Source organism: Diadema antillarum, unplaced genomic scaffold, assembly GCF_040938485.1.
Source record: "Diadema antillarum isolate AM-2024a unplaced genomic scaffold, OU_Dant_1.0 seq00002002_RagTag, whole genome shotgun sequence".
Taxonomy (NCBI): domain Eukaryota; kingdom Metazoa; phylum Echinodermata; class Echinoidea; order Diadematoida; family Diadematidae; genus Diadema; species Diadema antillarum.
This window is the reverse complement of record NW_027272658.1, coordinates 164595-176879: the sequence shown is the minus strand read 5'-3', so window position 1 is coordinate 176879 and position 12285 is coordinate 164595. Positions and strand designations below refer to the sequence as shown.

At 38.9% G+C, this 12285-nt stretch overlaps 1 protein-coding gene across 1 annotated transcript in view; it reads right to left on the bottom strand.

Moving 5' to 3' along the window:
* The window catches only part of LOC139713551 (uncharacterized), a 146936-nt gene that overhangs the window by 8799 nt on the left and 125852 nt on the right, over positions 1 to 12285 (bottom strand). Inside the window, exons 7-9 of the mRNA XM_071625274.1 lie at positions 12158 to 12271; positions 7567 to 7767; positions 6062 to 6255 (exon numbers count right to left, since the gene is read on the bottom strand). Coding sequence (XP_071481375.1) covers positions 6062 to 6255; positions 7567 to 7767; positions 12158 to 12271 — 509 coding nt within the window. The remainder of the gene's footprint in view (positions 1 to 6061; positions 6256 to 7566; positions 7768 to 12157; positions 12272 to 12285) is intronic.

Genomic DNA, 12285 nt, shown 5'->3' with positions numbered 1-12285 from the left:
ATTCAAATCTTCTCAAATGTGTTGTTAATTTAAGAGTCAATTACAAATTGATTTTGATCATTCTTCAACCAAAATGAATAATGGTATATGACAAAACAATGCTAACATGAAAGAGAAGTTTTCATTCTAGCTTCAGAAATACCAACAATGAATGATAATAAATATAAATTTGAAATAATCACTGAATTAAATTCATAAATCAAAAATATTAATAATACTTAAAAGGACAGTGCTAACACCACATTTATGATTTATGGTTTCTAGGTATTGGTCTTGGTTGCCCAAACAGGATGTTTGCTAAATTAGGACCCGGCGGGCAAATGTTTCCAAGGATGGCATTGGGAAATGGACGTTCTCAAATCATGTCCATGTTTGTAAATACTGAAAACTCTTTCTCTCTTATATGCCTTCTACTCCTCAATGATTTTAAAAAAATGGTCCCCAAACCCCCCCCCCCCAAAGAAAAAGTGATGCTCACTAAAAATGACACAGTGGAAATACGAGGGCTCCTACTGCCTTAAAAACTGAATTAAAAAAAACCAAGAAAATTGATTTGTGCCCTATTGCTATGACTGAACTCAATGAACAATTTAGATGGTAATAACCACTGCAATCGGGGCTGAAATAGAACAGCAAACTTTACTCGGTTGGAATTGAAAAAAAAGGTCATATCACAATGTTGACGCCATCAGTAGCAACTGTAATGCAAATTATCAAACTAAACTTGTGCTTGCATACTGCTGCCTTAATAAAGGCATAACTTAGATCAAATGCCAAATCAAAGGAATCAAAAGGGTGCATAGTATGAGTGGACACATGCACACATATACAGTATGAGTATTGATCGGGTTAAAATGCATAAAAAGGATGAGAAAATATCTATGCCCAACAAGCCAGGCGTGACATGATGGCTGCGCACAAAATTAAAAAAGAAAGTTTCTCTCCACACACAGGTAATACTGCTGGGGGTCTCAGAGCCTACAAATTTAAGGTTACAGTTTGTGAAATTTCTTCGGCTATATTTACAGGGTAAAAATATTCTGGGTAAAAATATTCTGATGTGACATCTACTACCCAATCAGCTTTGTAAAGTATGACATGTTGCACAAAACCAAATCAACTAGCCAATCACAGGGTCTCTTTTTGACGAAACTGTCACTGAGCCATCTTCTCTGTTTCACAACATGACTTAAAACAAGAATTTGCCCTGTGACATATTGATAACGGCTAAAAAATAGATGAATGGATTTCTTGAAATTTCAGCTTGATGTCAAAAATGAAAATGGGAGAAATTTTGCAAATTCTTAGAAATCAACATCACATATATCCTCTAGCAAATCGATACATAAAGAAATAATACAGGTTATGAGATTTGTTACACAATTTTAGAGGGCAGAAAAACAAAACCATGCAGGTTACCTAAAAAAATCTGAAAGAAAAAGACAAACAAGAGGGGAAAAAATCTGAAGCGTCATCATTGGGGTAGAAAAAAAAAGAAGCCAGTGACAATGTAGGAAAAGCAATCTATCTACAAGCAACACCACAAAAAACAGAAAAAAATCATTTTACTTTTGATTTTGTGGCAGAGAACAAAACGACAGAGATTAGTGAAGCAAATGTTAGTGAAGTGAATATACCTTGCAGCCTCCTTATCGGTCGATGATTCTCTCAGTGAATGTAACCATTGTGGTAATTGGCCATCAAACCCTGTAACCATGGATACCGTACACACATCATGAGCAGCAGGAGGACGAGCGACAGACGGGAAAAGGGGAGGAGAGATGAACGAGGAGAGAGAAGAGAAGAAGAAGAAGATGAGGAAGAAGAGGGATTGTGGTTACCATAGCAATGACACGAGAGAGAATAGAGTGTGATATATTGAGTGACAAAGAAACATATAAAGAGAAAGACAAAGGAATAGATTATAACATCGGAAAGTTCATCCGGAAGGATTTAGTAAGAGAGTGACAGGAAAGATATACATTGAAGAAACAGAGGAAAAAATGTGAAAATATATACATGACAGTAATGAAATAACCAGGAAATGAGAGTGTTACAAAAAAAAGGAAGAAAAAATAAAGGTTTTACAAAGATGTAAGTAATACAAAAAGACGAACATGGGAAAGGGACAAGAGAGATGTGAAGGGGAATACATGATAGAGAAAGTACAAAGGGAAAAACACGTGAAAGGATGAAAAAGAGACAGACACAAATACACACGGGGGAAAGAGAGAGAGGAGAGGGGGAGAAATGGGGGCAAGAAAGAAATTTTTGAGTTAATATTTTGAGAGAGGCAACGTTTTCTTCGTCTCCCACTGTTCTACAAACAAAAACATACATACTTACTTTCCTTTCTACAATGTGGCATAGTTTCACAAATATACTGATTACGTTCATCTGTTCTTGTCTTCCTTTTGTGGAAGAGGGTGGAAGGATACAAACTATTTTCAGAAGTTGAAATGGAAGAAACATCTTTCGTTCAGCCATTGTATGAAATTTAAGACTAGCTAGATTTTTAGAATTTACTATGTGGGCTTATATAAAACAGAGCATTAAACCTTCAAATTTGGTCTCGAACTGGGGAAAACTACACAATTTGTTTGCACAGTGGGATGTTTAGCGAAGAAAACCCATTATTCATTTTTTTTTTCATTATGAGCTTGCACAAACAGAAGCATTCACATTATCAAAATCAGCTCTAGTTCGTAAAACACACAAAGTCCAAAAGCTTTGCATACTCTTTCAGTTTGACACTCACAAAAAAAAAAGGAGCAAAATCCGGTGAAACAACAACAAAAAAAATATGAAGGATGGACACATGTTTGACTAAAATTACAACAACAATCGCACAATTCAATCCATCTACTCTAACAAGGGGAAAGCTACACATGTAGGCTATTAAACTTGTTGGGATATGGGAATTGAAAAAAAGAGAAAAAAAAACAAAAAACAAATACACTATACACCAAGCTGGAGAATGATGAAAACAATGGAATGTGGCTTGAGCAATGAAGAGGAAGAGGAAAAATCTATAATTCTACAATTTTGATGCTTTTTTTTTTCTTTTGATAAACACACAAATTTGTTCGTAAGTCAGGCAAAGAATGTGTGAAACTAGAAAAAAAAATACACTAAAGATATATTCAAGTAAGGTGGAGTGTTAGTGCACGGCTAGACACTACTGGAATTTACTTGTGGTGCTCTCTGAGGAAGAGTGTAAGAAGGGGTAAAACAGAATTGTGCTTGGTGTCATGTGATATGGGGGCGGCGGGGGGGGGGGGGGGGTAGGGGCTGGGGGCAGGGGGAAGGGGGGCGAGGGCAATAGGGCGGGGCTGGGTGGTATTGATTGGCTGGTGGCAGGGGAACACTAGCAGAGGACTAGCACCTTTCTACTGAAATTCGATTCTGGCATGGGGGGAGAACAATACATGGTGGACACTATGACCAAAGGAATACTTGTTTTCAACCAAGTACCAATGTATAATGATATCAAAAGAGCTCAACCGGTTTCTTGTGGATGTAATAAGATAACTACGTCAATGCACCAAAGCTATATACAGCACCATTAACATCATTTTCTCAAGCATCAAGGAGAAGGGTGTTTACCTTCTTAAGTCGTTAATGATTTCAGCCATGAGATATATTCACCAAATAAAGAAAGAAAAAAAATATGAAAGAAAAGATATATATATTTGCAGAGGAAACACTCGAGGAGTATAATAAGTGTTATTCTATTCTTTTTATGATTATATAATGCAAAGACCACAATTAGTCAAGACTGGCTATAATACTGAATGAAGCTTTGATATGATGAAAGTGAGATAAGAGCCTTAAGTCCCTTACGGAAGTATTTTTTGAAAATATGCCGAGACAAAATCCTCTTTTTTTTTGGGGGGGGGGGGGGAGGGTCTTCCTCTCTCATTACAATGTTCTAAATTATTGGGGATGTCTACTCACATTTAGGAATATTTAATCTCTTTTTCTCTCTATAGGGATTTTCTAGGTTTCCTTTAAAAAAAAAAAAGTCTGTCAGATTTTCATCGAGAAGAAACTGTCTCTTTCCCTCTCTCTACTGCTTGACATCAACTGACGACAGCAAGTCTGTTTATCAGCTTACGTCTGCATCAGTATCATCTGACCGATTTGATCAACAGCATACTTTCATTCTAAAAGAGTATGCAAAGTACATACAGATATTGTACTCTTTTCAATATTCTGCAGCAGTTCACTTGGGATTGATAATGATGCCATATGAAGCAAATACTGTATATATGATATTTCCATGTTTTGGCTATTAATTACAGATTGAAATGCATTAAAAAGCCAATATTCTATTTGCATCTGATTCTTTTTTTTTTTCTTTCTTTCTTCTTCTTTTTTTTTTTTTTGGGGGGGGGGGGGGCCTTCCCCTCATCAAATACAACACCATTATCTCTGATACACGTCTGCCAACATTCCCACATCCAAATCAGGAAGATTCCACACCCACACAGCAATCAGGAAGATATCTGTGTGTTACATGCATTTCAATGGGCAAAAAATAATTCCCAAATCGGGGAGATTTTAATATTCTCTTATTCAGACATGAACAGATTTTGACATTTTCAGGGAGACTCCTGCAGAATCAGGGAGACTTGGCAGCTCTGCTGATAAGGGGATGCCCTCAACATTCGCATACAAATGAAATATTGGCCTTTTAATTCAGCACATCCTTAGAATATATATATATATATATATATATGAATAAATTTGTGATAGCAGCTATGATTTCAGCCCAATTTCTGATCGAACAAGGAAGAAACTGTTCACGAGAAGGGAGAAGAGACTTTTTGGACACAAAACGATGGCGCTATGCTATTGCTTCATTTCGGGACCAGATACAGTTATTAAGATTTACATAGGTAACATACCAGTACATAAACACACACATCTACTTGTGTTTTTTTTTTTTCTTTTTCCATTAGACTTTTGAGACTACAGACCGAGGTCTGGTTTGAATGTACAGCCTGAATATTGAGACTATTAAGCCTCAATGAGTCAGCTCTTATGCTATGTCAAAAAATGTGTTCCCAAATCAAAGACGATAAAAATGGACAGTATGAAGGAAACTGTGATTTTTTGGATCAATTTGGCGACAGACAAACCCAAAAATTCAATTCTACGAGCATGAATGACATCTATAAAAACAAAGCACCAAATGATATAAATTAAAAACAAACCAACAAAAAGAAGCCCTAGAGAAATAAATTTTGTTTAATTTGCCTGCAAAGTTGTCTACATGAAGCTATGGGTGAAAAAAAAAATGACAGAGAGAAAAAAAAAAAACAGTATGAAGTACAGGAATTACTAGTGCAGTGGTCGCCTTCATTTAATACGAAAATAATTTTGAAGTTGGAGAAGCATTGAAAAAAAAAATGGTTCTCTCCTGAACTTTTCTTTGCACTCTTCAGCTGATGATGGTAATTCTGATTTTGGTGAGAATTTTTATCATCGTGATTTGAGTGTTATGTATCGGGAGAGGATGACTGTGACACTCGTTTTACGAAGTAGATTCCAGTCCACCAACTCCTTTTCTTCCGAGCAACTCATGGATGCCAGTAAAACTTGTTCACTCCACCCAAAACTATTTTCCACTGATCATGACACTACACAATGTGTGTATTTTTCCTGCCATCTAGTTTGCAAAATGAAAACTCCCGATTCACATCTACAAGGTGATGATGATGTATGATGTTCCATTTCAAAATTGAATTATTTTGCAGGTGTGAAAATTTTGTGAATAAAAATTTCACCGTCCATATATATTGCCCTCTTTTGTTGTTGCTCTAGAATCTGACGACATGAATGTATTATATATCCTGCACGGAAACGGTTACGAAACATTTACAGTCTACCTACAGCTAAGGGAAGGAACACAAAATAATGCCTCCACTATCCTGTAGGGTGGAAGCACTAAAAAAAAAAAATGTTATGAGCTGAAAGAGTCAATATCTGTCTATCTTCTGCAGAAATGATTTTAGAAGCCAAAATGTGAACAGAGAAGAGAGGAGGGGGTTTTTACCGGTTGGGTGCCGATGCCGAATCCGTGGGTCGGTTGAGGGCTGGCAGCGGGCACAAAGTTTCCCCCCATGCCTTGGTCCTGGGCGGAGCTGCCGTAGATGTCCATGGGACCCGGGCTGTTGGTCGTGTTGTAGCGGTTGTTGACCGGCGACGGGGAAGGGGCATAGCTCTGCGGTTGGTAGCTATTTGGCATCACTGTTTGGTGTTTAGACGCATCACCACGAGTTGGTTTTTTTGACACCCAACGGAGAGTATCGAAAAAGAAAGAAGGAAAAAAAAAAAGGTACAGAAATGTTGCTGGGTTAGAAATTGCTTTGCATAATAGAAATGTTACAAATGTACATGTACATATCCAAACATTTGATGATATATAACACTTGTTTAGTACTACCATACATATCAGTATTAATGGGATTATACAAGCTAGAAGTGCATTTACGTGTCTATGTACATATGTGGGATACAAAACAAGCATACCAACTTTTTACACTTACGTTAAACAGCAAAAAAAAAAAAAGGTAAAATGATCAGTACATATCAATCTAAATCTAGGGAAGCACAGAACAAATCATATCACACAGAAATTAATATGATTTTCAACTGAAATATTCAGGATACAAATATATGTGGATATATGTGAACATATACATATAATCATTTCTGCAACTCAAACAATATATTCATCTTCACAGCAAACAACAGCAAGCAGCTATTACTACATGAAAATCTGCTACTACAACTACTTCTACTACTACTACTTCTACTACACTACTACCACCACTGTAGCTACTACTTCTACACTGCTATGACTACTTTCTCTCCGATTAGAGGTTGCAAATTTTGTTAAATGTCTTGGCGACAGGCTACGCTTCTACTTGATGAAGCATGCTGGTCATTTACAGGAGGAGATATAGTGCTATGAAGGTCTATTCTAGGCTGGTTTGGAGACTAATAAGGGGGGGGGGGGTGTTGAGAAGTGAAAGTGGATTCCATGTCAAACAAATCAATGTGGTAAGGATGGGAAGTGTGCTGGGGGGTTCCCGAGAGTGTATTTAATGAGGGGCGAATCAAGTGTGAATGTGTGATGGGGAGGGCGCAAATCACCTAAACTCTCAAAGCAATTAAAGTCCCCCCGCCCCCTTCTTCTTAACAATAACTCCCTCTAAGAGCATGACATCTGTATTATTTGTAGCCAACCCAAGCTATCCCAATGTAGAACACATAAACGAACATAAATATCACTGACCCATTCTACAGTATAATTCCGGCAATCACACCTCCCTGCTCAATGTTACACCACCTCACAAGATCGTGGCAAAAGTGATTGAAATATCTAAACGAATAAAGCCCTTGCAAATCATCATCAATATATTAAGAAAAGAAGGACTTACAGACAAAAATGTAAAAAAATAAACAAAAGGATTACAAACAAAGCTAGGATGAGATCAAAATTATTGCTGCTGTTGTCATTCTGTTCTTGTTGTTGTTGTTGTTGGAAACACATACCCGGCTGGTGGAAGTCCCTCCCAAATTCTGGTTGCTGAGGCAAAGTGTTGGGCTCGGAGCGAGCGGGCGGGGCGGACCGGCCCGCTGGTCCCGCTGAGCCGTAATCGGGGTAGGAGTAGGTAATTGGTTGCTGTCCCCGGCGGTCCGGTGTGGGAGGGACCCCAGCCGGCATCACATAGCCTGGGGCGTATGTCGGAAACCCTAGTTAGGGGTAACACAACAAGGGATAGCGCATGGTCAGTTTGCCGGCTACGCCATGTTAAATGAGAAGTTTGGCCCCTTTACGGAAATTCCAATCTCCTTCTACCACCCCCGTTCTATCACATACAATAAACATTCTGATTAATGAGTTCAGCAGCACCATCCTTCTTTTCTGGTAATTTTACGGGACTGTAAGGGTTAATTTTGTTTAAAGGGGCATCTGTGCTTCACAAGTTTGGAGGGCTTTTCTAATGATCTCACTTTTTCCACTCTCTCTCTCACCTAAAGTGAGTTTCCCCCAACGGGCATATACTTATCCATTTTATCATCTCCGTCATCTTTTTTTGCGGCGGATCCGAGTTGTCCGAGGTCTGGATGCTGATGGGGTAGGAGAGATGTTGGGTCTAATTCCAACTGCCTTTCAATGCCAGATACACCGATAGTCTTTTTTTTTTTTGGTCTGCCCCAGATAAACGAACAGACGGCTCGTGACCCACTTGGGTGGGGGGGGGGGGGGGAGGGACAACTCAGAGCTGGCAGATGATGGTGGGGTGGAATTTCGGTGATGAATAATAGGATGACAAGAATTGTTTTTGAGGAATGACGGCATTAGCTGCCGGGAGAGCTCAGGTCTTCTTTTATTTATATCCTGCGATTCTGGAGTCTGGAATAATGTTTCTTATGCTTCTTTCTTTCTTTCATTTTTTTTTTCATGGGGGGGGGGGGGGGAGGGTTAAATGGAGCAAAAGGGGAGCCGGAGAGGGTTAAAAGGAGAAAAAGATGGAGGCATGCAGAGATACGTGTAGGTAAATATATGCAGGCAAAACACTGGTTAGCATCTAGTGATTAGTATACACCTGAAATGGAATGGGTTGAGAGGCTACGGCTTATCTCTCAAAACAAACCAGCGAGAGAATGACATTTTCTAATACATGTACCAACAAGGCATGGATTAGTCAGTCGATTATAACATGGATAATCCTAACACCTAATGATTATGGCACACAGGGGAAGCTAACCTGAAAGGACAGGTTGGATTGTCTTAAAGACCGATTCCAGTACAAGGTGTAATGAACACGGGTGTCGTGACCAAAACTTTGAAAGAGTTGACGACTTGTAACATAAATGTTTGCTATGAAATGCATTTATGAGCAAAATATGGAATATATGAATGAGATGAATAAGCTTTGACCTTTGACACAAGATGGACGGGCAGTGGGATTCAGGGATATGAAGCAGTTGAATTTCCTAAACCAGGCAACTCAACGAGCACCTATCCCCCTCTCGCACAACATGAATTTCATGATAGGGTCGCTTGAACTTCAGCCAAATGAAGTTATTGTCAATCACTCAACCCAATTCAGCCATCAGGTTAACTCTCCCATACAATGACTTTATTGTCTATTGCTATCCCATTTACATGGAGACCATTGCAGCTGGAACCATCAGAAGTATCATATATACATGTGCAAAGATATATATATTTATCACATATACATATATATTCTCTCTCTCTCTCTCTTTTTTTTTTGAGAGGGATGCAGTTCCAATGACATGTGATTGTACAACATCAAAATGCATTGAATTTCGGTCTTTCAAAATCGCACTTGCACAAGCACACACATAATGCACACACACCAATTTCATATGAACAGAATGTGAAAAAAATGAAGATTATGAAATGCATTGATACTGAACAGGCTAGCAGTCTTTTAGCCTTACAAAGACAAAAAAAACAAACAAACAAACATACAACAAAAACTGGATTCTCATAAAGCAATAAAAAGTTTATTCTTTAAAAAAAAAATGCATCAAGCACCCTTCAAGGTAGAGGCCTGAAAATCATTATTGTGAAACTAGGAAAGGATATCCCTTACAATGTTCAGCTTATGCTTGTCCTTAGTCCCACATCCAGTAAATACTTGCAAGCTTGCAGTGATTGCTATGGCTTGTTCCAACAGCTATTGCAAATGCACCCAAATGTCTGTTCTCACAACATTCTCTTGGGATCATATGTTTAGTGCAGCTGCTTTTCATGATAAAGTTTTTCCATCTTGTACAAGCCCCTTGCTCTCCTCACAAACCATAACCATTTCCTTTCCCACTCCCCAAACCAGACAAACGGATGAACCAATATCCAACCAAACCTAAAGAATAAGGAGAAAATCATTCTAAAAATCATGTCTTTTTTTGAGCGTTGCTATCACAAAGACGCCAGGATGGATGGAAGATGCCCTGCATCGCTCTGGCTTGATGACAAACAACTCACATAGACAATGAATGAAAACATTCCACACGTGGTCAAAATATAACAATAACTCGATGCATTAGATTATCTTCTCTCATGGCAGTAGGATGATGCCCCAAGCATCAACCTGATCGGCTGAGGAGAATAATCAATACTCAGAAATTCCTCATTTTCTTTTTCATATAATCCGTGCGGGGTTATGGCTAAAAAATGTCACAATGTGCATTTCTGATACCAAATGCAACCCCTAGATAAAAAAAGATCACGTGGGGTTTATGAGGGCTTGCAACTTTAAGGTGTGACACTCCCCATGTCGTTCAATCTTTTCTGAACAGGATGGCAATTTTAGCACTGAGATGATAAACATGGAGCATGTTTGGTCATCCCCATGCTAATGGAGTATGAACGATTTGCTGAGGTAATAAAACATCACCCCCCCCTCCCCTACACCCTCTGACTTTGCCTCTCCTATAAGAAAGAATGCAGTAGTATCAATATTTGTAGGCACTTTTTTTTGTGGTTAAATTACAGTGCCTGTGTGTATCCTTGTGATCATGAATATGTTTAATATCAGTGAGTCTATGTTTATATGTGTGTATGTGTGTGTGTGTTTGCATGCGGGTACAAAAATACTTTTGAATGTGGAGATTACAACAAAGATACCCTCACTAATTGTATTCATTGCACCCCTGGTTTCCACGCTCAACACCCAAGCCATTGCAAAGTGGGTCCCAGCTATCATCTGCCCATCGCATGTACAAGGGATCCACATCGGGTCCTTCTTTGCAAAAGTGGATCTGTAGGCCTAGTATGTATCTCATGGTCACTATTTCTGGTATATGGATCTATGCTCAGAAATGGATAATCACTAATCACATCTACAAAGATGAACAACAGAGATACAAGTCCACGCTACCAGATGATCACAACAGTAACCATCACTGAACAGGGACAATGCAAATATTTCACCTGGTTTTGTTTGTTAGATTTACGATTCATGGCCCAGTATTTTGGGGGGAATTACTACCATACATACCAGCATGGCAGCTCAGCCACTTCAGGTTCACAGCATGGGTATATGGTATAGATGTTTAAGTGTCAGCTGCATATTGGAAGCTCAGTGAATAAAATTTTCACACTATTGGTGATGCGAAGTAAATAGGTAACCATTAAAAAAAATGAAATCTCAAGAACATGCATTAGCCAAAGTCAATCTCAGAACCACACATGAATGTATGTGAATGTGGGTAGCTGGAATTACGCTTTATACTTGATGGCCATAAAATGTGAGTATTTGTAAGGCACAGCACACATGAATTGGACAGGGTAATGTTAAGCTGTTGACAGGCACATTTCGGTAGTTGTATAAACTGCCTGGAAAGACGCAAGACGAGTCATTTCCTTCTTTTTTACTTGGTGTTCATTATGCAACTGCATAATTTAATACAGATTGAGGATATGATCTTTTTTACAGGGAGTACCAGTAACAGAAAAAAAGAAAACCTTTATTAAGTTTCTTCTTTGTTGCACAAAGTACAGAAGATTTGACCATTCATAGAGTGGAAGAGCCCAGAACAAGAACAATGTAACCATAATTATAGACTCCAGATCTAAACAGTATACTCCTTGAACACCAAAATATCCCTCCATTTTCCCAAAAGTTTTAGAGGATTATAAAAGGGATGAGAAAACCCCAAATATTCCAAGCATTTTCTGTGGGATGTAAGGATTCTGACATGATGAAAATGTGCAATGAAAGATCAAATTGATGTGATGGAGAAACAAATGAATAAATGAATGAAATTCACACCAAGTCGTACCATCCTGTCTAACAACTACAAACCGACCAACCGACAAACCAGCACACCGTAAACCGACAAGTCTGACCAGACCATAGACAAGCTTCAAAGGGAACTTTGAAAACAGGATAAAAGATGGGAGTGATCATTTTCCAAGGGGTGGGGATAAGGGTGGGCATGGGGGGTTGGAGGGTTGGGAAGAAGAACTTTCTGGTTCAGTGGCGGAGGATGCGTTTGTTACTTTGGTAAGTTTGGTAAGGAGTGCAAAGGAGTTGTTATTATTGTGTAGTTTTCTCTTTATTTTTTTTTTCAATCTCTTTCTTTTCTTTTGTCTTTTTTTTACCTGAGTGCGGAAGCGACGGCATGCCCACGGAGCCTGCCCTCGACGGCCGGCCTCTGGAAGCGGAGCCGCGTCCCATGCCAGCGCCGCACAAGGCGTAGGCTGGAGGCGGATAGCCTAGGGCGAGGGCG